The 26,259-nt window shown below is 47.5% G+C and overlaps 1 protein-coding gene across 1 annotated transcript in view; it reads right to left on the minus strand.

Moving 5' to 3' along the window:
• Positions 1 to 24,407, minus strand: part of LOC115549543 (metabotropic glutamate receptor 7) — a 51,181-nt gene extending 26,774 nt beyond the window's left edge. Inside the window, exons 1-2 of the mRNA XM_030364814.1 lie at positions 22,968 to 24,407; positions 1,651 to 1,867 (exon numbers count right to left, since the gene is read on the minus strand). Coding sequence (XP_030220674.1) covers positions 1,651 to 1,867; positions 22,968 to 23,480 — 730 coding nt within the window. The 5' untranslated portion in view covers positions 23,481 to 24,407. The remainder of the gene's footprint in view (positions 1 to 1,650; positions 1,868 to 22,967) is intronic.
• Between the last annotated feature and the right edge of the window lie 1,852 nt (positions 24,408 to 26,259).

Here is a 26,259-nt window from a genome sequence, read left to right on the forward strand (position 1 = left end):
CACGCTGAGTGATCACTGCGGCCATGGTTGCAACCGGATGAAATATTCATGACTATTGAACTTCTAATCATCATGTCTGCGCCACAGCGATAGCATTAGCTTTTCTTTCATTTTAGTGGGCTTACCCTCATGTGACTGTCAGAGGAGAGCGCGTCGAGTCCCAGATTAATGGGTATTGGTTCAGAATCTGGGCGGGGTCAAGGTGGGATCCAGAAGACAGTTTGGTTCTGTTGAAGGTGAACATTGCAAGGAGGAGCGGGGGAATTTTCCATTTACATATGGAGTGCCATTTAGCAAGATATTAATCAAAGTAGGCTATGAATGACAATGAATGGATGAGGTGACTCATCCATTCATTGTCATTCATATGCAAATGAACCTTTACCCTTTTCTTTATGCTTATTACATCAAGGCCGTTGGTATAAATGTACTGTACTTAGAAACAAGGAGAGTGTATTTGTTCGTATTTTGGTTCGATCAAAGGCGCTTGCATCCTTGAGTGAGATGCCTCACCCTGAATCTGTATTCAGTGTGAGTGACTTTGGAGAGACAGGTCCACCGAATGAGTCGAGCATAAATAGTAATACAGGAGTGCACTCCATTGAGAAGTGACAGGTTATACGGTCATGGGGTCATTTCAAAGATGCATATTCATAAATCCTCCATGAGGATGATGTCAAAGGGGGCAAAAATGTTTATTAAATCACATCACTACGACTAATTGGAACATTCCCGCTATATAGAATATGTTTTAATGGTTTAGGACGAGAATAGACTGCTGTAACGACTTCGCTGCAGCCGCGAAGGGCTTTCCAGCTTATGAATTGTGCGGGGGTCAGAATGGATCAGAATTAATTGCATTGAATCCTCTTTGGTGCTATACAACATTTCAAAGAACTATCGGCCAGTCTATTTTGTATCTGATCGCCGTTGCTGGGAGAAAACAGACGTGGAAACTGAAATAATTACTCTGAGGTGGTGAAGCAACGGAGAAGCAACGTTGCAGTGTTGCTTCCTATAATGGGCCGGGTTACATTCATTATATGCACCGGCAATAGATGTTTTCCATGGTTGTAAGACACAGCTCCTCATTGCATGTATGTGTGCAATATGTGGCAACAAGTCAAGTCCTTCCCCCCCTTCCCTTAGTTCATCTGCGCTAGAAACCTTTATTTTGACAGGCAGGCTTTCATTTGCATAAACGCTGTTAGTGTACTGTTGTGTAGCGGATTGAGAAGTGGGCCCACCAGGGTAAAGCTCACTCCCAAAGCCTCACCAACGCTAAAACCCAACCCAAAGGGCTGTGGTCATTTAGCGTGGCGGTTGTAGAGATTGTCTTCCAATCCGGGGGGTTGGCCGGCTGAGACCCCTTCTGGAAACCGCCAGACTACCAGTGTCATCAGGGTCCAGAATGAACACCTGCCGCCAGCCAATGGCTGATAGATTTGACCATTTGGCAGGAACCACAAAAGTCTGGGGTTACATATTAAAACAAATTCTTGGCCGGTGGATCATTCCGCTCTGGCAGGTAAAACGATAAAATAAAGAATACAAATTTGGGGCCGTGGGTGTCCCGAAGAAAATCCGTAGTCCTTCAGGCGATTTCTTTCTTTGTTATGTTATCATTTTATTACCTCAACTCCCTCTCACCTGCTTCCTTGGAGAGCTGCGTGAAGGCCTCCACTCCCTTCTCCCCGTAGCTGCCCTCCGAGGCGATGGTGGAGACGTAGCTCCAGCTCAGGGAGCGGATGATGTCCACCATGGCCTGGGCCTGGAAGGAGTCCGGGGGCACCACCCGGGAGAAGAAGTCGTAGCGCCGGTCGTCACTCAACTCCGGGGCCGTCGACGCATAGCTGATCTGAGGAATCTAGTGGGAGAGAGACAGACACACAGAGAGAGAGAGAGAGAGAGTGAGAGAGGAGAGAGAGAGGGAGAGGGAGAGGGAGAGGGAGAGGGAGAGAGAGAGAGAGAGAGAGAGAGAGAGAGAGAGAGAGAGAGGGGAAAGAGGAGGTAGCAGGGTTATTACATTGTGTACAGGAGCATTAAGGCACAATGTTAGTTTCGTTAGTTGCCAGGGCGACCAATCTGACAAATCACATTTCCACCGGCTGGGTTATAAATAAATGGGAGAATATCACTGGTGTTTCTCTAGTTTTTATGAGGTTCCACCACGCAGATCTCTGTTATTGGAAACAACTCAGGCAGTCCCATCAAGTCGAATGAAAGAAACAACTCTGAGGACAACACAAATATTCAATAATGAATTGTAACATTTTCAAATACTCATCATCATATCCTGTATTATATCATCTCAAAACTGATAAGGATTGTACTCATCTTCTAAAAGGTATGAATACAACTTGGGTGTTAAACAAGAGATGGTGTGAAGCTTTAAGTGAAAGGCTTCTTACGTCTCTGCCTTCTGGGTGAATCTCTCACCACAGTGTGGGTGGTAGAACATTTGGCACAGTTTAATGTGTAGAATAATGTAATGGATAGAAATAGCACTGGGTCGTTCTCATAGTTACATGAGGGCATATTGACAAATTCTACCGACTACATGAAATTTGGGAAACTGAGCGTCAGTCAAAGATCATAGATTGAATGTCCTGATTGACACTTTAGATTACAGTGTCATTGTTACAGTGCAGAAAACACATGTAGTCAGCATGTACCAACCCCCCCCAACATGTACATAATATGCAATAGTGTGATGGAACTGATTCATCCTGAACCTACCCTAGTGTGGAGCATGCTTTTGGCTATTACTAACCTTAAAGGGGTAGTTCGGAATTTTGGACATAGGGCCTGATTCCGAAGTGAGCATTGGTATTCTATATCACTGGAGACAGTTTTCAACACATTTCATTCAGTCCTTCTAGTTGCAGAGTTCGCTCGTGCTAGGCTAGCGCAAGTCAACGGGAAATGCTAGCCTGCTATTAAAAACAGTCTTACCCACTCCACAGTACACCCGAGGTAAATCAATTATAACGACAGACTATAGATTTAAATGTCTGTGTTGATAGAATAATGTTAGAAATAAAACTAACCATGCATCGCATGAATCATCGAGGGACTACTTTCTCAGCAGAAGCGGAATTCTACTATGCGCTGGTTAGGTTTGTAACCGAATCACGACAGAAGAACGTAAACAGAGAAGCGTGGGACAGAAGCGCAATTGAACGACTAGGCAACATGATGGTTCAGTGTGCTTTTAGAAATTGTAGAAATAAACGGTACAGATGGGCACCACAAAGTTTCCACCAATTTCCAGTGCGAGATCCAGAAAGGACTCAACTGTGGCTTGTTGCTGCTGGCTTTGACATCAAAACACCGGCTCGTACATGTACGGTTCGTTGGATACAACAAATTCCTCATAATCGTCTTCAAAAGCAGATGCATCGCTAACTCCTCCAAACGTGGCCATATCTTGTTAATTGAATACTCTTGTAGAATTCCTTCGTTCACTGTACTCTGCGTTTGTAGCAATGACAGCGGCAGGTAACCTAGGTATCAGTCCGCCGCTGCCGTAGCCTACGTACAGGAATATAAACACTGCTGCTGAGACCCCGCAATTCCCTCAAAATGCAATGCAATGCAAGGTTGGTTTTATTTCTAACTTTATTCTATAAACAGACATTTAGATGTATAGTCTGTCGTTATAATTGATTTACCTCGGGTGTACTGTGGAGTGGGTAAGACTGTTTTTAATAGCAGGCTAGCATTTCCTGTTGACTTGCGCTAGCCTAGCACGAGCGAACTCTGCAACTAGAAGGACTGAATGAAATGTGTTGAAAACTGTCTCCAGTGATATAGAATACCAATGCTCACTTTGGAATCAGGCCCTATGTCCAAAATTCCGAACTACCCCTTTAACCCATTTAGGAACTCTATGCTGTTCCATACAGTTGTTACACATGCGGTGACATGTTGTTACATGGCTCAATACACAGTACTTCCTTGTGTGATTACCCTGTTACCCGACACTGTAAGATAAAGTGTGACCATCCCCTTTCTTGTGATTTTATTTTGGTGTTTTATTTGCTGATTAACAACCTGTCCTGCCGTAGCACCACTTCCTGACATCCCAGCGCGACGTTGCCATGGCAACCGCCATCAGTCAGGTGGGCGCAGCCAGGTAGAAGCACACTGGTGTATTTTTAAAAAGTCCACCACTACCACTACCACTACCACCCATCCCCTCCCCTCCCCTCCCCTCCCCCCACCCACCCACCCACCCACCACTCACCCGCTCCCCACATCCCCTAACAGGCGGGGTAATCGGGGCTCTGTTTAAACGCTATCTATTTCCATTACAGGGATGAGACACCGCAGCACACTGGGGGGGGGAAACACAGGAATGAGGACATTTCACGGCACTGGCGGGGGCCGTGGAGCCGCCACAGCGAGGTCCCTGGACAGAGCGTGAGCTGTAGCTAGCTTGACACTGCGATTCGGAAGGGGTCAGCCGCAGAAGAGCAGACAAATCAAAGCGTGCAGAGTGGGGACCTGCTTCTAGTCTCTTTGAAGCAGCCAAACAGCCACCCTGTTTGGTGGCTGTTTGGATGCTGGTAGATGCTGGTAAACAACACAGCTGGAGGGGGGAAAGTGTTGCATTGAGCTGTGAAAGATGAATTCAATGAACACGGTTATTGCGAAAGAAAAAGAGATGAAAAGCCAACGGAAAAATAACATATTAGATTCAAACATGCACCAACATAAATACTGCCTTTCTGAATCCTGCTCTTTGGTTTCCTTTGTGGACGAGTAATCTCGACATGATCTGTGATGCTATGTAGCGCAACTCTGTAAATGGGTTCATGGATTTGTGGAAGAAAATCCCATCTTCACCGGTGTTCAGGGCAGAGAGCTTATGTGATTTGAGTTCAAGGATACTACTTGCTTTCTTTCTTGTTTGTTTGTTGTTTTGTTTACTTTGTGATGTTTCTCTACTAGCTCTGGCAGTGCTTTAGTCTCTACGCTCATAACATTAGATTACATATGTCCACACCAATTTGTATTCGCTAACAGTACAGCCACTGGTATTCATGTGATGCACTAATCATCACCATAACACTTTAAGAGTTGAAAAGAAGTGGAAAACATCCCAAAGGGGCCAAAACTAAAGCTAGAATTATGATGGGAGTTTCTGACTGTATAAAGAGTCTGATTAAAAATTAATACCTGCTGTTTCTCCCCTCTCTGGCCACTATAATAGGGAGAAAATGTTGGAGGACGTGAGATTGTAATTTAATGATACATGGATTCAATTACGGTTGTCCAGAAGTTGATTATGTCTTTCCTCAGAAGATCACAAGCTCTGAAGAGCTGAACTTTTCAGTTCCTGGTCACCCTTGCTTGATTGATTTCCCAAGACTGCATTGGATCTATAACCCTTTTCTTCAACAAAATCCATGTTCATACAAGAAAGTTTAAACTATAGACCTGCGGTCATTTAATGGTCAAATGAGGAAATCCTACATTCTATTAATGGACTTAAAGCATTCATGTTTTAATGTTTGTTTATATAGCATTATTACCATGTTTTTTCTCCTCTTAATCATATTGAAATATCGTATTTATTTAGAATTCTTCTTCTTCTTCTCGTTATTATCATTACTATAATCATATGATATTTATCATGCACTGAATCATCAAGATGCAGGACTTATATTCCCTTCAGGAATCCATAGGGGCAGGCACTCCCAGTACTGGGGGGTTGTTGATGTTGTGTTTGCTGCAGGATTACTTAAGAAATGCAACAGCGCTTCGCCTATGATCTCTTGATGGGTGGTCTAAGAAATGAACCTGGTAATATCCTCCCCCGATGTTGGTGAATAAGGCTCCGATTGAGGAGTTTGTCGAACAGTCTGCCACGAACTGCATGGCTCGTTCAACAACAACAGCCCTTTAATTGAACATGGGGAACTAAGAGATAGGAGCTGATGAAGAACTATTCTCAATGTTACAATTACCTTAGGCCGCTGCCTGGCCCCTGTCATTTGCAGGATAGATCAGGGTAAGGGTTGCAAAGGCTAATGGCCTGGCTTGTTCTTGAATGTATCAGGGTGGACAGGATCGATGGGAGGAAAACACACAGGTCTGTTATAGGGGACGCTGTTGTATTGATTTGCCACCACCAAGTGCCCGCTTCTTCCATGAATACGAATCCAAATATCAAGTCTGGCCAGGGGTTGATACAGAGCGAACAAGAGACAGACAGAGAGGGCAAGAGCGAATAAGAGAGCGAGCGAGAGCGAGAGAGAGAGAGAGAGAGAGAGAGAGAGAGAGAGAGAGAGAGAGAGAGAGAGAGAGAGAGAGAGAGAGAGAGAGAGAGAGAGCGAAGAGCGGGTCAATCTCAGAGGAATACTGAAAATGTGAAAGAGAAGAGGAAAATTGGAGAAATTGATAGAGAGAGAGTGAGATGGACGGAGAGACAGCGAGAAAGACAGAAAGACAGACAGACAGTAGAAAGAGGAACATGGCAGCAATCTGCTTACTGACATTAAATGAGAATTTGACAAAGGTTGTTTGAGAGGAAAGGTGAAGAAGTGAGATTATGTAAAGGTTAGCAATCGTCGCTGCAGCATTATAGCGCTCTGGGAACATAATTAGTGTTCCTTGGCCTTCTCAATGCAATTTCCCATACAGAAGGCCACAAGCACCATGACGAAGATGCAATAAGCCAGGTAGGGGTATTAGGCTTTAACACTTAGCCGGCTTATTCTAAAATAATCAAATGACCTTTATCTATAATATATATGTATATGAATATATATATATGTAAAAATGTATATGAATGTATGTATACTTACCATTTATATTATATCCATGTCTTTTTTACTTTAATTTTGTTAAGTAAAGTAACTGTACATGTCTAAACCGATATATGAATGTCTTCCAACATTCCTCGCCATCTGTGCATTTCTTTTTTTTGCTTAGCCCAAAGAGACAGCATCACACCACTGCTGGCGTCCTAATATATCAAACACCAAAAAGTCTTCACACAAAAGCTTCTTTCTCCTAGTGCGATTAAAAACAGCCGAACATTTTGCATCAACGTTCCCCACGCTCCGTTACCCAGAGAAGGTATCACAAACTAAACCCTGCAGGTCTCCATCTTGGTGGGAGCAAAAAAGAGCCAAAACAAACCAGTAACTCTGAGTGACAGAGGGCTGAATCTTCCCCTAGAATAGATGGTCCGCGGAGGTGAGGGTGTTCAGGCACATCGGCGTGCAGGAAGGCCCTGCTCCTCCATTTACTGCATGACTAGCTGCTAAGTGTATCCCCACATCTCTCCGTGCAGGGACACCGCCGCTAACACTTTCTCAGTGTGTTGATGGCGTAACCAAAGCAAACCCAATGTCACCCGGCGTGGCCCGGTGGATTCACTGACCCGCAGTGACCCCCACGCGCCTGTCAACGTCAACACATAGACACAGACGCCAACACATGCAAACACAAATACACATACTCACACACGCCAACACATGAACATACAAATACCCAGACATACAGAAAAACTCACACACATATACACACACATGCACATACACACTCCCACACATACGTACACACTCACACGCTCACACACACACGCAACACATGCGCATACACATACCCACACACGTACACAATCACACACACGGCAACACATCCACTTACACATACCCACATAGATTTACACTCACACACACGCCAACACACGCGCACACATACTGTGCATGCATAAGTGTATGCAAAAGTTCACTAATACGCTCGAGAAATTCTTTGCAATAAAACTTCTACCTTGAATGGAGTTTAATGGAGTTTTGAGTGGTGTGCCAAAACATTTATTTTCGCTGTCGACTTGTTAAGGCCCTCCCAAAAAAACATTCACGGTTCAACACCCTTTCAACTGAATCAAACTTTCATGCCGTTTTTTACACATTTCCTCATGAATCACGGGGCCCTCAGCGCCCTGCGTCGTGGCGGCGGAGGGGCCCTCGGAGCAGGAGGGGCCCCATATCAAGATGGCAGTGAGTCTTGTCAGCAAGGGAGGAGGTAACGACTGTGTCCATACACGCAACCTCGGGCCCAGCTTTGATAATCTCTCCACACCAGAGCATGGCAGTTCCAACACGACCCGCGGAAAGGATCACGGGTGGGGAGGGAAAAGGCAACAGCTTCTACCCTCCCATTTACTCCTCCTCCTGCTCCACCTCCTCTCCCCTGTCTTCCTGTGGGCCCTGTATCTCTCTCTCTATGTCCCTCTCTCTTTTCTCTCTCTCTCTCTCTCTCTCTCTCTCTCTCTCTCTCTCTCTCTCTCTCTCTCTCTCTCTCTCTCTCTCTCTCTCTCTCTCTCTCTCTCTCTCTCTCTCTCTCTCTCTCTCTCTCTCCCTCCCTCCCTCCCTCCCTCCCTCCCTCCCTCCCTCCCTCCCTCCCTCCCTCCCTCCCTCCCTCTCTCTCTCTCTCTCTCTCTCTCTCTCTCTCTCTCTCTCTCTCTCTCTCTCTCTCTCTCTCTCTCTCTCTCTCTCTCTCTCTCTCTCTCTCTCTCTCTCTCCCCCTGCCCATCTGTGCCTCGCACGCTCACTGGAGCTCCTGTGTTTTTGGGGGAGAGGGGGCCCCCCGTGTTTCATCACTCCTCTTCCTCAAACCCTCCTTGTGACAGCCCGTCGCCCAGCCTCTGTCTCCAAGTCCCTTCAGACAGTGTGTGTGTGTGTGTGTGCGCTTCTGTGAGCGTATATGTGTTTATGTGTGTCCTGTGCGTGTGTGTGTGTGTGTGTGTTTGAGTGTGTGCGTGTGTGTGTTTGTGTATGTGCATGTGGGTGAGTGTGTGTGTGTTTGAGTGTGTGTGTTTGTGTATGTGCATGTGGGTGAGTTAGTGTGTGTGTGTGTGTGAGCGTGCGTGGTGCGTGCGGGTTTGTGTGCGTGTGTGTGTTTGTGTGTCTGTGTGTGTGTGTGTGTGTGTGTGATTGTGCGTAGTGCGTGCATGAGTGTGTTGGTGTGTGTAGTGCGTGTGCCTTTGTGTGTGTGTGTTATTTCCAGCATGATCACCGGTCCCCTTCTGTGTCTTCCCCCTCCCTTCCTGTCAGGTGGTTGAACGAGGCCACGCCCACACAGATGCGCAGCAGAAATTTCCCGTGAGCGGACGGGACTGCCAGAGAGCCCTCCCCTCCCAAATAAAGAAGAAGAAAAAATAAAAAAGACCAATCTGCCCTCAGTCATCTGCCAGACATATCAGCCACAACCAGCTCTCCTCCAGTCTCTCTCTCTCTCTCTCTCTCTGGCCTCTTACAATAACCCTGCTACCCCTCCATCCTTTCATCCCTCTATCCATCATGCTACCTCTCGTACCCCCACCAACACTCACTCCCATTCTAGATCAACACGCTATTTACTCAAAGCCAACTTGTCGAACTCGGGGCTCCTTCCTTCACTCATTTGTCAGACACCTCCTCCACCACCACCACCATCACCACCACCTCCTCCACCACCACCTCCTCCACCACCACCACCACCACCATCACCACCACCTCCTCCACCACCACCACCTCCTCAACCACCACCTCCTCCTCATCAAGTTTTAAAACTCAGGACTTGTTTAGCGTGATGTTTCACTCTACTTCTTAAGCAACGTCCCCGGTGACCCAGCCGTTCCTGCATCGCCCACAGCGCTCTCCTCCGTGGCTCTCCGGAGCGTCCCACATGCACGCAGCAAGGTGGGCGGGGCTACATCTTCTCACCACCACCAGCACCACCACCACCAGCACCACCACCCCCGCTGCGCTTCTTCTCTCCTTCCCAGTCGGCTCTCGCTCACCTTCTCTTCACTCCTCTCTCACCTCCACACCTCCCTCTCCCCCCTCCCTCCCTCCCTCCCTCCCTCCGCGGTCCCCTGGGCAACTGGAGGCTGAGCGCCGGGGCCCCAGCCTCCGTATTTTAAGACACCCAGCAGGGCTCCTCCGCGGGGAGAGAGGAGCTGGCGATGACTCACGCAGAGGATGTTTGACCGAGGGAGGGAGCGCCTCACGAGCAGCCGAGCCGGAGCGGCGGCGGCGGCGGCGCGTGGGAGGGGAGTATGTGGAGCCCCGCTCGCAAAGACAGCCTGGCCGACCCGCCGACACCGGCCCTGCTTGGCCCTCTTTTCTTCCCATCTGGCAAACGAGCACTGCTGCTATTCCAAACGCATTGCAGTATCAAATAATACCCCCCCCCCCCTCCCCCACACTACCACCACCCAAAATAAGAAGCACCCGCGGGTGCTCGACAAAATTGCGATTTGGATTGAGTGGGTGCTGGTGGTGGGGTAGAGCCAAACCGAGGTGAGGGTGCTGCAATCGGGAGCTCCCCCGTGAGTAAAGGCGGAGGGGCGAGCAGCACAGATATTCTGCTCATTTCTTTTACAAGGCATACAACACACTGCAGTAACGGCGCATCATTGAAGTCTGCTGCTCATGGGACTTATCACAAACCCGGAGCCAGAACCCCGTTAAGACCTGACTCCACGGCTCCTGTTCTCTTTATGGACTAAAGACGAGGAATCACAAGCCTGCAGTGAACAATGGAGTTCAGTGCAGAGCAGCCTTGATCATCATGTGAATGTTTGTGTGCGTGTGTGTGTGTGTGTGTGTGTGCGTGTGTATTTATGCGTGTGTTTTTGTGTGTGTGTGTGTGTGCGTGTGTATTTATGCGTGTGTTTTTGTGTGTTTGTGTTTGTGTGTGTGTATGTGTTTGCATTTGTGCGTATGCGTGTGAGTTGGTGCGTGTTTACGAGTATATGCATTCTCACCCAGGTATTGGGAGAAACGGCATACACATTATGAACGGAACATAGCCCACAGGCTTGTGACTAAGTGTTCAGATGTGTTCCTTTCCATCCACAGGCTATCACATTACAGATAGTTTTGTTATTGATTTTCTTCCCCCGACTGCTAAGTGCACTCAACACAAGCTTTCATTCCTCTGCAGTGCTGCTCTGACATCTTCATATTTTTCTTCTATTTTCTGTTGATTACTCGAACAATATGAAGCATATGTGGCTTATATCCATAAACAATAATTACACAGCAGCGCATCAAACCACAGATAATAATTACAGCAACAAGGATGAACACCTTGCCGACGAGAGAGACATTATTTTGCTCGATCCCAACGTGTGTTTGTGCCTCTACTGCAGCGATATCGTTTGTTTTAATAACGCGTATAAATGCGTAACCTTTCAATGAGCTCGTAGCTTCAAATTAGCAGACATAGCTGTCAGCTGATGCTGATGCTAATGTCAGTGCTTATCAATAATGATTTCAATAATGTGATCAAATCACATACAGATAAATGATATATTCCACAAATAAAAAAAGGCTGGCCAGCCCATACCTCCCTCTTTGTTTACAAGAATCTTACTATCGACACTCCCCAAAGCCCTCCCAGTCGCACCGCTCAGCCGAGCCACCCCAGTATGCGTCACCCCTTAGAGTGGGCAGATCACTGTTATATCATTTTTTAAAGTTTCCCTCCTGCCTGCTGACTGGGAGGGTCTCAAGCATACACATTGTGACTTTAACATCAGCACATACAGTATATATAGTGATGCTCTGTGCGTGGGTGAGCATCAATTGGGGCCCTAGATGTCAATTTTTGTGTGTGTATGTATCTGTACAGATACATATATATATATATATATATATATATATATATATATATATATATATATATATATATATATATATATATATATATATATATATATATATGTGTGTGTGTGTATGTGGGGTGGAGGTAAAGGTATGTGTGTGTGTGTGTGTGTGTGTGTGTGTGTGTGTGTGTGTGTGTGTGTGTGTGTGTGTGTGTGTGTGTGTTGACACACATCGCTAGATCAGACGACGGCTGCTGGCCGCCCCGCCCCGCCGCTCCTCCTCGTCTTTGTCTCGCCCTGACACATAATTTAGCAAGGAGGCGCTGGCACGGGGTCCATATCTCCCCTGCCCACACCTGACGCCCCGACCCACATATATTGTCTATCTCCCTCCCTCCCTCCCTCCCTCCCCGCCTGCCGCAGCCGCCCTGACCTGCATCCCAATGATTCTTCTTCTCTCTCTTCCCACAACCCCTTCCTTACCCCATCCCCCATAACACCCTTCAACCATCGCAACTCCCAGCTCCTCCTTTCCACCCTCCTGTGTGACACGCTCTCCTTCCGTCACCCCCTATCTCGCCCCTCGCTCGCCCCTACCGCCCTCACCTCCAAGTCGCTGCCTACCTTTTACACTCTCTCTCCTTCTCTCTCTCTCTCTCTCTCTCTCTCTCTCCTTCTCTCTCCTTCTCTCTCCTTCTCTCTCTCTCTCTCTCTCTCTCTCTCTCTCTCTCTCTCTCTCTCTCTCTCTCTCTCTCTCTCTCTCTCTCTCTCTCTCTCTCTCTCTCTCTCTCTCTCTCTCTCTCTCAGCATTGCCAGAGCACCATCAGCGGGCCCATTTCACTCCTAACAACGCAGACAAAAGCAAAAAGCAGGAGGCAGTGAGCTCCCCCCCCCCCCACCCAACCCCCCCGGCCCCTCACCCCGATCTTATCTCCGCTCCACCCCTCCCGAGCCTTCTTCAGCACAGGCCCATGTAATTACCTCCTGATGGCGACGGCGGGCAAATAGCAGATAGCCCCCTACTCTGTCCCCTGAGCCGTGCAGCACTCTGCGTCGCGCGCTTGAGATGCATGTAGCAGAATGTAATAGAATAAAACATAGATGACTCTGCTCGCCGAGACGGGGGGATTCAGCCGCTCTGTCGTGTGCTGCTGCTGCTGCTGCTGGCGGAGCCGGAAACTTTGAATTCAAAAGATATTTCGTTATGTGGGTTGTGACAGCTGTGAAAAGAATTATACTTTAAATCTCCCACTCGAATTTGCCATTGACTGGGCCTCGTCTGCAATGCATTTGTAGTTGTCAGCAGCGTAAGTGTCTGCAATTATGGTTCTGACAGCTAGGGACTACAAATAGCTTGCATTTAAGTTCAAAGCTGTACGTTTTGTGTGAGATTGCGTGATGTATACCGTTGCAGTGCGGTCCACGCCAGTCATTGGCTCGCCAAATCCCTGTGCAGGTTGGGAACGGCAGGCCCATCAACGTCGATCTATTTCATATTTCACTGCCAATCAAAACCCCATTTCCCTTTGACGTTGATTCTAAGGAACAGTGACGGTAAATAAATGGTTTGGGGGTACTTTCAGAAGTGCATCACAACAATTCCCTGAGTCCCAGAGAAGCGGTTCACTGATAGCCCGGAGCTCTGACAGCACACATGGCTGTGGTGCTCCCGTATTGGAATCGAGACTACACTCGGTTGTATCTTTGCTTTCTGTAGCTTATGCTTTGGCTGAAAATATGTTTACATTGAGTTGTTTGTCATTCAACACACAGATCCCAACATGAGCCTTGAGAATAGAGGATTACTGACACTGATTGCAATCACCATATTCGTCATATATCGTCATACAATCGGCTTTTTCTACTGCTACATTACTCGATATATCAGACTAGACTGCTAGGACGATACACATTCGAAAACATTACCCAGACAAAAATGAGATTTTGAATAAACCCTTGATAAGCATTTATCCCCTCTTCCCTTGCAAGCCTGCTATCTCCTCCAGGAGATTTCCTAACACATATTATAGTGAGAGATTTGTGGCCAGCCCCAGTTCGGCTGTGTCCCTGGGCCCTCTTCTGTTCTTTATGGAGCCAGTAGAATACATCATGGAAGGATACGACCTCCTCCCCGTTATCGCCCCTGCTCTGCCTCACCGCCCATCCATGCTTTATTTTTTATTCTATACAATTGTCGTGTTGATGTATGCAAGGTGTTTTCCCCGGCTCCACGCCTCATTGGTCTCTTGATCGTAAACGTGACGCAGAGGACAAAGGGTAATTTTACATTTTCCTTTCTTTTTTTTGGCGAAAAGGATGGAACAAAAGAAGACGGCTTGTGTACCTAAAGACCAGAGGTCTCAATTTTTCACACCACGTGTCTCGGCTAATGGGGGGGAGATGATTTAATGTTCTGTGTGTGTGTCTCCGTTAACACTCATATTTCAGGTATCTCTTCTCGAATGGAAGCGTCAAAGCCGCTGGAGGGCAGTGGGGGGTGGTGAGGGGTGGTGGGGGGTGGTGGGGGGGGCGGAGAGCAATGTATTTCCCAGTCCCACACTCAGAGATGCATAAGAGACATAAGATCAGACGATTACCCTCAGTGAGGCTAACCAGGCTTAGCGGGGATGAGGCAGGGCCCACTAATGATTGAACTCCCCTCAAACCTCCGATGTGAGAATTGTTTGCAGCTCGGTGTGTCGCTGTGACATGGATATCCCACCGACCGGCAGAGCGTGGCTCTGTCAGGGACAGCTTAAGGCAGAGTGATCTCTGCTTCAAACCAATGACGGTTTCACCGGAGAAACTTGGACATGAGCCATTCAGAACGGCTGGGAAAAATCAAAGCTGTAGATGGAGGGCTATTTTGGGTATTTCAAATGAAAATGTTACAAATGCTGTATTTTCAGAAACCAGGGTCGTACCAATACACATGAATGGTACACAGTAGAGGGAAGGATGGAAATGTTATCTATAATGCAGCACTGATATTTTACTTTTAAATGGATGCTTGAGTTTCACACTCGCAATGCAATAGTATTGGAAGCTTAGCATTCGGAGGTGAAAGACCTGAACACTGTAGGCTTGTTTAATGGGGGATTCAGGATTAACAGATATAATAAATAAAAGAGGGTGTGATTCTATGTTGTGCAACATCGCCCTGAATGTTCTTAATATTGAATGCCACGCAGTACATTCGAAAACATTTTTAATGCAGCAGTGGCTGAATATATTTTATCTACAAATGGCCTTGTAGGGAGAATATCATTTAGATTAATAAATTAGATTTCCATAGAAGTTCTTGGATCAGATTTAAACTAATTGCAGCTTTAGCTTGCAGGTTTAGCTATAAAATATGCCAGGACTTTTAGAACTGGGAATCAACCGCCTTTGCACTGAAAGGCCTTGTACTATTAATCATGAGATGAGCAACTTTACTGAAAACATGAACATTTCACATGTTATTTGAATATGATTCATTGTTCGGTTTATTGCCGCTATTGGTGCACTGATGATAAGCCGTGGTTTAATTGGGGACAAAAATATTACGAAAGGAGAACTTAGCAAACTAATCAAACACGATTGCGACTAATTGGCGGGCACTCTGTGATCTGAAGCAGCTCCAGAACAACACTAAGAAACTCCCACGTGATTGATTGCTGGAGCTCTACTGAGAGCCCAGACAGACTGTGACAAACCTGCGTGATGTCATATGGTGTGATGGGCCTCCGCTAACATTTCACGTTAACGGCTTTGTCAAGCTGGGCTGCCCTCCACTGCTCACATCCTTGGTGATGCAGTTCCAGAAGCTCAGAGCATCCTACCCGCGCACACACTCACACAAACACACTTGTACACACAAATACACACATGCATGCTTGCCCATATGCTCACACACGCACGCATACATGCACGCACATGCAACCACAGGAACACACATGCATGCACACGCACATGAAAACACACGCACACACACACACACACACACACACACACACACACACACACACACACACACACACACACACACACACACACACACACACACAGTCACACACAGTCAAACACACATGCACAAATATTTGAATTAAATATGTTATCAAGATATCTTCCTGTAATCTTCAACATCATTTACACAGACATAAATTTAAGATCAAAACGGATATATTGAAGTGTACTTTGTTCACGGTTTTCTTGTGATGCAATCAATTATATCACTTTGACTCGGTGATGGACAGAAGATTGAGGTGGAACCGCGAACCGCGACATGGAGGAGAAAGGGATTGTTACCCGTGATTGTCGGGCTCCGGCGGGCGACAATCGCGGTCAACAATCCCTTTCACCTCCAGGTCACAGATCAGTCTACTTCAGATTGATGTGGAAGTGGAAGAACCAGAGACGTCGGAGAACCCGACGCAGTCGTTTGAGATGATATTATGAATAAACGACTGCGTCGGGTTCTCCGACGTCCCTGGAGAATCAATACACGGGTCTCCACTTCGGCTGTTTCCCATTGCAAATTTGCTTCTGCCATGGTCGGAAGTTTGTGTCTGTCTAGTTCTCGTGCTAAGCGGTGAAGAAACATATCGGACATTGTGTTTACACATCGTATGGGAGCACCCGCCCCCCTCATTCCTTATTGGCGGGCTTGCAAATTTGCGGAGGCAGTGTTTTGTAGTCCTGGGCCCTTCTAGCAGGCAAGCAAAGTTTTATTGAGATGACGTCAAACGCATCATTTGACGTCAGGTCAGGAGAAATTTAGATCAGGACAGCTGGGCCAAGGGAAGACTGGTTTAGACTGAGGGAAAAAAAATCTTTTTTTTTTAGATTACAATAGCGATTTTATAATGATAGAACGCCGGTTCTGTATCGGTGAAGTATTCATTTAAGTGATAAAAGACTAGGCTAGTGATCCACTTCCATGGATACGGTTCCACTGATAAGACACACTAGACTCATCGTTATCAATTCCCCAAGATGACCTTAATGGCCGCCAGCTAAAAAGTCACAAACACAGTGGGAAGGAGGACACCATCTTTTCATTCACCATGTCAACTCTAATTGACTTCTGTTCCCCTCCAATCAGTCTGCCTGTCAGATTTAGGCTGTTGAGCGCTGCAACAAAAAAACACAATAACAGGCTTCATTTGCATGTGAAAATACTTTTCCTGTTGACAATTCTTTCTTCTGCGGTACGATGCACTTTTCAAGCTCCAAAGAGCAAGAGCAGGAACACACAAACAGAGCCCCATGTCGCAGTCATGCTACGAGGATGCATACTTCCAAAAGCAAGCGTTGGATAATTACATTCAGAATCCCTAATGGTTTGCGATTTCACAAGCGGAAAAACAACCAAAATGAAATGTGAAAGAAGAAAAGAAGAAAATGAAAGAGAAATCCAACAGTACAGAGGGGGTTTGAGATTATTCTAATACGGCATTGGCATGTGAATGCGAGAATTTGTAGTGAAATGCTACGGCAGTTTATTATTTGTTGTTGGAAGTTATTTCAACATAGCCGCAGGGCCTGCAGTAATAGCACAGCTGATGATAAAGAAACGACTTTACAATGTGTCGGCTTATTGTGAGCATGCACGGATGGGAATGCGCACGGCTTGGAGTGTGCATGGCTGTGAGCGTGCATAACTGCGAGCATGCACCTGGGTCCCCCAACAGAGGCACGACACTCATTCACCACACCTACATTCACAGCTACACTGTATTTTTACTGTAAGCGCACAAAAGCACGCCCACGTGCAGAAGCTTCCACCCCTACACAAGCACAACAACTTTTGCATCACATCCGTGATATACTCCTTAATCAAATACATTTGTCTCCCTCCAGTCAACCAGAAAGAAGGCATGTCAAACCGGGATGTCCTACATTGCCCCCATGCCCCTCCTCAAGCGTGTCTTTTGGTATCAGGCCTCTCTTGCACGGAGGGCTGGCTACTAGCGGAATCTAGTGCCACCACCCTGGAGGGACGGCACTCAGTTAGCCATATGAACACTGCACTTTCCACTTAGTTGGGCTGTCAGCCAACTGCACAACGCGTCCCATGGAATAAATGTAGATTTGAGGAATGTGTGCGATGCATGGGTGGTTGTTTTGGACGGTATAGGTTTGCATGAGAATGATGTAGGGAAAAAGAAACGTGAGCGGGGGGAACAGAGAGCGGCAGATAAAGGGTGAGAGGGATCAGGATGAAGAAGGAAGGTTTCGAGGCGTGCACGTGAATTAAAGGATTAAGGTCGTTGTGAATGTGGAAATAGAGTACTTTAGGATCGGGGTGGTGGGGGTTCCCATTTGTGCGACTTTAATCAAAAGCTTGTATTTCTCTCTTTTAACCGTCCCATTGCTTCAAGTGGAACAGCTTGCATGTTTCCACAGCAGAGAGCCACTGTCAGCTGTCACGTTGGTCACTCAAATTAGCCAATCGAGGAGCAAGTGTTTTCTTTACGCCAAGAGAGAGGGGGTTACAGAACAAATGAGTCAGAAAGACAATCCTTAAATAGATTTTTGCAAAAATAGATTATGTCTGAAAGGTATCTTCTTCTGATTTAAAACAAAAGCACAGAGCATGCGGTTTGGGGAAACACTAAGTAGTGCATTCTATTAAGTAGCGCTATTGACTTAAAAAACAGTGGCATTATCCTCTCTGAGAATGTCCCCGGTAATGCCAGACCGAGTCTTAACGTTAAGGCTGAGCCTGCAGCATTGTACTGACCGCACCTCAGTTGGTTCAAATGCTCAACAATAAAGCCTATGGTAATGACTTTCAGCACGGCTTGGCTTATTCCTCCGGGTATCACAGACGCCTTTCCCTTTCTGAGGGAATGAGCGAGTGGACTATGCCGGGGCCTGCCGAGACCTGGGCCTGCTCCTCGGCTTAAGAGGATTGGACATAATGGGGTTTCCTCTCCTGTTAACTGCTTCTGCAAACCAGATAAATGGCACCGCACTCCTTTGCAGCGGGCCCCGAGCACGCCTCCGCCTCAAACACCATTCTCCCGTCCCTCACGGAGCATAGAGAGTTATTTCAAATGAATGGTTTCAACAAGGACTGGCTTCAAAATCGTCTGCAGGCATTCGGTTTAACAGCTACATTTAGCATTCTTCCTTTCTTACAAATTGACAGGATTGTAATGTTTTGTTTTTTTTCTTATTCAAAACCGTTTGTATGTATCTGCAGCTTGCATGTGTGTGTATGTTTGTGTTTGTGTATGTGTACATGCATGGATGTCCATACATATCCGATAATAACAAAGTGCCTCATGGGAACTGAGCTGGTAGCCTCCCAGCAGTGTGTGGTTATCCAGCTGTGTGTGTCTGTCTGTCTGTACATCGTCTCAAGGCCCTGCATGCCCTCCTGGAAACCAACTGGTGCATGAACTCCATCCAACTGGAAACTGGTTGGACCCAGATTACCCCAACCCTGGTATTGATACTAAATCGCTAACCTAGACAAGTGTACCAAGTGTGAATGCATATGTCACCCTTCAGCAGAACTAATGCTTCAGAAAACCCATTCGCTATGACTGTCAGCAAGGAAGCAAATTTCTTTAGTCGAGCTCACAAGCTTCATTTGATATTTGATAAGTAGACACTTCTGGGAGCCCAAATTGAATGAGTGAATAAATTATGCATTCAGTGTTTTAGGGGGCTAGTGATGGAAATTTGAGCATGCTCTTCGTGTCACCCTCAGCGTTCTGGCCAATTAGCAAGCCAGGTTTCATAGGAAAATGCTACTGTTTTCCGAAAACCACTGACACAGAACAAGAAAAATCCACAAGTCACCCGCGTATTGTCATGCTTTCAAAGGGTAATCGGAGTGTTTTTGTGCGTGCATGTGCGTGCGTGTGTGTGCGTGCGTGCGGTGTGTATCTGATCTTAATGAATGTGAACCTTTACTCTCCATTGTAGAGTGAAACCAGTGTGTCCACAGCACTTGTTGCTGTATAGAGACAGTATAAACCTTTACATCGCACTGAGCATTAGGAATCGACAGGATGAACATCAAACAGGTGACCCATCTGACCCGCTACCCCTTCCGCTGTGTGTCAGGCTTCGTGGGGGGGGGGGGGGTTGGGCTGGGGTCGAGGCAGCTTTGTTTGAAACAAGGCAGACGTGTTTGTCCATGGCTGTTATTCTACACCTTGTTTTTCCCCTACATTCCCCCAGTCAGCCGCTGTCTTGAACGCCGACACCAAGCAGATCACAGAGCAGAGCTTCAATATCCTTCAAATCAATCACAGCGATGAGGGGAGAATCTGACGTCGGGGCCAGTCAGGCTGCTGGAGCAGAGGACATCAATGCATCACTACTGTAGACAGCCGGTCCGCCGGGGGCCCCAGCCCCGACCCAGCCCACGGCAGGCTGGAGCCCCCACCTTCACCCACCTCCAGCACAACGTCACTCTCCTCCTCTGCTCACTTTGAAAGCAGAGATCGCCCCGACTGAAACGTCATGAGGGTGGAATAATCTACCCCGCGTGACCGATATTCCATGCGCTGTTTATAGTTTGTTGTATATTTTATGCAGCGACCGACATTCGCTGCTCTGGTCTGTGCCGTGTGACCAGCTGTTTGCGCGGAACAGAGCGCAGCGTCTAACCATTTGTCAAAGGAAGAGGTGACGCGGATAACAACCGCTCTTGGAAGGGATTCAGAAAGTTTGGCCCCGGTGTGGCACGCTGTTTCTCATCCCCAGCAGAGCAGGGAGGCGTTTAAAGGCATTCAAATGAAAACATCTCAGGAACAAATTGGCCTCACCATGGCAACAGTATTGATCAACACTCTTGGGTACCCGGGAGGGTTGGGGGGGGGGGGGTAGAAAAAGAAAATCCAACCCGTTGCCAACATTAGCTGTTTAGCAACCACTCATATTGTGAATAATGAGGGGCTCTATTTACTATTGGACGCTGGGGGAGGCAATACAATCGACGTAGGCTATTAAGCCTTCCTGACGCTCCGTTATCTCAGAGGGGGAGGCGGCCACGAGGAGGGGGTGATGAGGAGCACGTGGCGCGGCCAATCAGAGACCCCGCAGCAGGCGCCAATTTTGGGGGTAAGGGGAATGAGATTAAGAGAAGACAGAAGGGTCTTTTTGTTCCCCCAGACTAGATCTGTTAAGGAAGCCAGTCAGGCAGATACACATTATAGCTCGCTTTAGACAAAGCACTTGCCGCTCTGATCACCTTTGATAGCCACTTGTTTCAGGGATGGGGAAATTGTTGTTTTTTTTGTGACAGGGGGTGGCGGTTGTTGTTGTTGTCTGATTGTTTGTTTCGTTTGACGGCGCTGATTTGTCATCGTGCCAGGTGGATTAGCGTGTAGGATATAGCGCACGTGTTCATTACATCAACATGCTAATTAGGAACTGCATTACGGATTACAGTGTTAAGTAGGTACAAGTGTTCTGTAAGCCCGGGATGATGAGAACATCATCATCATTCCTCCTTGCTTTTATTTTCCTTACTTTCCGTCCCGAGCCGATCAGCGACCGTAGGTCACCTCCCCGGAGAGCCGTGAGATTCTACGACCGTCCAGCGTGGAGAGAGTACAGACTTGTTAGTGTGTAGTGTCTCCTGGTCGGCCCGTAGGCTCTGAGGGGGTTATGTCTGCAGGGGAGTCACTCAGAACCCGCCTTCTACAGCTGTACACTGAGCAGGTGGGGGGGTGGGGGGGGGGTTTGCAGGAACGCGGGAGGAAGGTGCTTGACAGGCTCTGTCAAAACTCCCTTGATTCCCTGAGCTTGATTACCATGCCGACAGTCCTGTCAAAGCAACGCACCCATACCCCCGTCCAATCACCCTGCTGCCAGCCCCCACCAGGCTCAGCTGGGCCCTGACAGACCTGATGGAGCACCTGGGGCCAGTGGGGAAGGAGAATGGTTGCATGATAAGGGGACGTACCCCCCGCCTCCCCATGATGACCCCTCACAGGTGTCCACAGGTGTGTGCGTGATTACGCATTTGTGTATATGTGGGTGCGCATGCAAGTGTGTGCGTGTTTGTGTGTACCTGCGTGCGTTCATATGTGTGTGTGTGTGTGTGGGTGTGTGTGTGTGTCTATACAATTTACAACAAAGTCCATATATTACTGATCACAAACAATACAGTAGAGATGGAGTCATGGCCCAGCTCGTTGTGTTGCTGCGGGCGACAGGGCTGTGACCAGCTAATGGGAGGGCCAAGATCAATGGGCCTGAGGACATTGGTCTGCTAACAACTTGATCGGTTGTGAAATGGAAGAAGGGTTCTGCGTGATTGTGTGTATTTGTGGACGTGTGTTTTGGTAAATGGTTGGAGCTAAAAGCATGTTAAGTACTTCCTTATTTTCTGTTAAACAGGCACTTAGGTCCAGGCCTTTGGTTTGTGTAATTGATCTGGGGAGAACACAGAAAACGCCCTGTGACCGTGGGTTACAGTGTGTGGGACCACAAATCATTTGCAACAACCCAAATTTGATGGTCCTTCTTGGCGTAGGCAGGAGGTTAAGATACTGTATGGGCTGATACTGCAGATATCCCTGCATACCACATCTCAAGTAATTACTTAGTTTGCTGTGAGGATTTGTCTTTAATTATTCATTTTGAGGCTTCCTGCTCTGCTGGTTGCCTCGCCCTGGGTGTCTGACTGGCTCTATAGCCATAATACTCCTGTTCACATTAGTGATTGTATTTCTGTCTTTACCTCGCCTTTACTCAATTAGGCCACCGGAGACAATGATTTTCCAGGCCTACCAACGGTGTTTCCGTTAGGGTGCTTACTCAACAGTTCAATACGCCATACGCACAATAATTCGTTATATTAATCCCCAAAAAGCTCAACTTAGTACAAGAGACTGATACAATCGCATGGAAACAGCTGTGGCGGCAGAGATACAGTTTCTAAAGGGGGACTCGGTGGTGGATGGGTAAGATAGTGTCAAATTGTCACCGGTCCGTGAACCGCGCATTAGAATCCACCGCAGAGCGAGACGTGGACGGGGCCGGAGGGAGCTGTTCTTTCAGCACCACACGGCTCTTCACCTCATCGGTGTGTTCCAAAACACACACACACACACACACACACACACACACACACACACACACACACACACACACACACACACACACACACACACACACACACACACACACACACACACACACACACACACACACACACACCACATAACCCTGAAAGATACTGAAAGATACAAGCTGAGATCCCAACGAAATGGCACTTTACTTTTTCTTTCGTTTAAGTAATAGCCACTCTTTCACACACGGCTCATTCATACACAGGCTCAGGCTCATATGTATATATATATATGTTTTAATCGCTGAATAATTGTAAAGAAAAACTTGCCTGGAAGAGACGCAGGATGTTGGCCACCATGATGGACACCGAGCTCGCCGACGCTCCAATGACTCCCACCACTTTCTCGGGCTTGACGAACACCGGCGGGTCCCCGTTGGTGCACCGGACGTCTGACGTGTCCTTGGTGATCAGAGCCTGGACAAAAGTCAACGACTGCTCCAGGGCGTACGTGTCTCTGGAACAGGTGTCCAGCACGCGGGCTCCTAGAGTGACGTTGGGCAGGAGCTGCTCGTCCTGGTTGATCTGATCCAACGCATACATCATGGCCTCCAGCCGGTGGATCCCGTTCTCCTTCTTGATGTCCCCGCACGGCGTGCCGTCGGCCCCCCTCGCGTGCACGGGGAAGAGTCCCCCGAGGGTCAATTGGCCCTCGATCCGTATGGAATGGGGTGCGTAAATCTCCTGCGGGCGCGCAAACCCCACCACGGTCCTCATGAGCCACAGCGCTCTCCAGAGCGAGCACACGTTCATGTTCAGACCCGGGCTGGTGAGGCGTGCCATGGTGCCTGCTGCTCACAGTAGGAAGAAGTTGTAGCGGAGGGAAAGCAAAGAAAATATATACAAAACTAAAATATTAATGTCGTCTGCAAATCCGCTGTGGGAAGAAAATAAGCCCCAGAAAAGGCAAACAAGTTTTTGTTACCGCGGAACCATTGTGGTCACCATTCAACAAGAAGGCTGAAGAAAACCAGTCGCAACCCACCGTTCCCACTGCGCCCCTTGGACCCGGGAGCTTGTTGAATTAAACCGCCTTGTTACACGATTCAGTTTCCTTGGAGAAGCAGGCGACATCCATCCGTTAGAAAACATCAATAAAACTAAACATTTGCACGCAAAGATAACTGCCCCTCGGTGAAAGCCATCGTTCTTTCAAACAGCACACAGTAGCCTTAAGTCGTCTCCACCGATTCTGTACCAGAGTCAAACATCAAGCCGGCTTGATGACACCAAACAGCACGAGATGAGTCTGAGATGAAACACGTCGATCCTCTGACCGGCGGAACTCGGTGGCGTTCCATGGAGCTCCATAGGAGCGCAGCGTTATCTCAGACGCTCCCCAAGTATAGCTCTCCACCCGGGTCCTGTTCAGAAAGCCTCTGGTCTGGACCGTAACGTTGTGCTTAGATGAGCGTCCATTGAGCGAAAAAAGAAATGTACGCGGGGAAAAAAGGGAACTAATTATAACATTGGGTTTGTTTGGCTCTGCAAGGCAGGCGCGCACGAAACGAATGAGTCAGAGCGAGGAAATCACCGTGGGTGCCGAGTTTTCACCACCTTCGCTGAAGAGACGTCATCCAACAGACTGGTCGGAAAAAAACAAAAAAGCAAAAGTCTTTGGGGAACGGATTAGCCGAGCCCCAAAACAACAGAACAGCTGATAGTAGATCAAACGTTAACAGTGAATGTCACGACAAAATGTTTGCTCGCCACCATTATAATAAACAGTATCTCTCTCTCTCTCTCTCTCTCTCTCTCTCTCTCTCTCTCTCTCTCTCTCTCTCTCTCTCTCTCTCTCTCTCTCTCTCTCTCTCTCTCTCTCTCTCTCTCTCTCTCTCTCTCTCTCTCTCTCTCTCTCTCTCTGAAGATATGAATAACATGACACTTAAACCATAATCTTAACCTGCACATTACTCACACACACACACACACACACACACACACACACACACACACACACACACACACACACACACACACACACACACACACACACACACACACACACACACACACACACATCATTAATGCATTCCATACATCATTAAAATAATATGGAGTTAGTTTATCCAGTGACTAATGTCCCTAGCAAGAGGAGCAGAGGAGAGGAGAGGTGAGAGACGGGAGTGTGACAGGACCGCAGACACATCTGAGTTTCTCTGTCCACCAACGCAGGCCTTCACACAAGCCAACAGCAAATGACACCCAGCGGGTGGGTGCCCTCCAGTTTGTCTCTGTGACAATGTCGAACGATATATAGACTCAGAATAATACCACAGAAGTTTTGAGTTTGAAATTCAGCTTGTTGATTCGAGAACTTCCTAAAGAATGTGTTGATGATAGGATATGTTGTGCTTTGTAATTAGCAAACGTTATATGTTATAAACCTACTTTAGAACCATTTTGTAGTAACTGCAGTAACATGTCACGATTCAATTGGCGGTCTTGGTCACACACTATAAACATTATTTGCAAGAAAATCATAAAACCCATGACAGAATAATGTGTGGTATCCAGGACTGCATATCATGGCGTCACCCATTGGATATTTGTTTGGTTCAATTAAAAGATTAGGCCGGGTTATGTCGCTCTAATTGAAACATGCCATGTTGACACCACAGGCCTGGGCAGGCTACTTCTCATTAATTCAATCCAATAGACAGATTTATCCCAGCCTGATTCTTACATGTACTCTATTTACCTCTATTAGCTTCCATGATTGCCGTAGGAAGAGCGCACATTCCCCCTAAAACGCGTTGGAGCACCAGCAACCCAACGCCGTGAGTACTGACTCTGGTCCCCCCGGTAAACATACAGTGTAAACGGTGGGTACCCGACGTTTGTGAAATGTAACAAAAATGCACTAATGCATAACATTTGAGCCCAGAAAAGCGGCTGCGTGAGGTTGTGAATCTGTTTGTGTGTGTGAGTGAGTCTGTGTGAGTGGGTGAGTGTGTGGAAGTTTGTGTTTGTGCGTGTGTGTTTGTATCAATGTGTGATTGTGTGTGTATTTGAGTGGGTGAGTGTCTGCAAGTGTGTCTGCATGTGTGTGTGAGTGTGTGTGTGTCTACGTGCGGATGTGTGCGTGCGCATGTGTGTCTGAGTGTGTGAGGGTGTGCGAGCGTGTGTGTGTGTGTGTGTGTGTGTGTGTGTGTGTGTGTGTGTGTGTGTGTGTGTGTGTGTGTGTGTGTGTGTGTGTGTGTGTGTGTGTGTGTGTGTGTGTGCGTGTGTGTAGAAGGAGAGCTGTCGGGAACAGCCTGCTGAGGAGGAGGAGGAGGAGGAGGAGGAGGAAGAGGAGGAGGCGGGAGAGGGAGAGGGAGCGGAGAGGGAAGTGAGAGTGCCCGGACAGATGGCGTTCCTCCACTAGGAGCACACTGATACAGGCAGGCAGCCTGGGAAAGCTGCAGCAGCAACAGCCCCTACAAATGACACCCAGAGAGACCACCGTTCGCAATGCAACGACACTAATTCCAACCTTTCAGCCTCTTCTCCGGGACAGCGACTCCCACTTCCACTGTCAACCGAAAGGTTACGGTTGAAAGATGGGACCCGGGCCGCGGTT

This window comes from Gadus morhua, chromosome 1, assembly GCF_902167405.1.
Source record: "Gadus morhua chromosome 1, gadMor3.0, whole genome shotgun sequence".
Taxonomy (NCBI): domain Eukaryota; kingdom Metazoa; phylum Chordata; class Actinopteri; order Gadiformes; family Gadidae; genus Gadus; species Gadus morhua.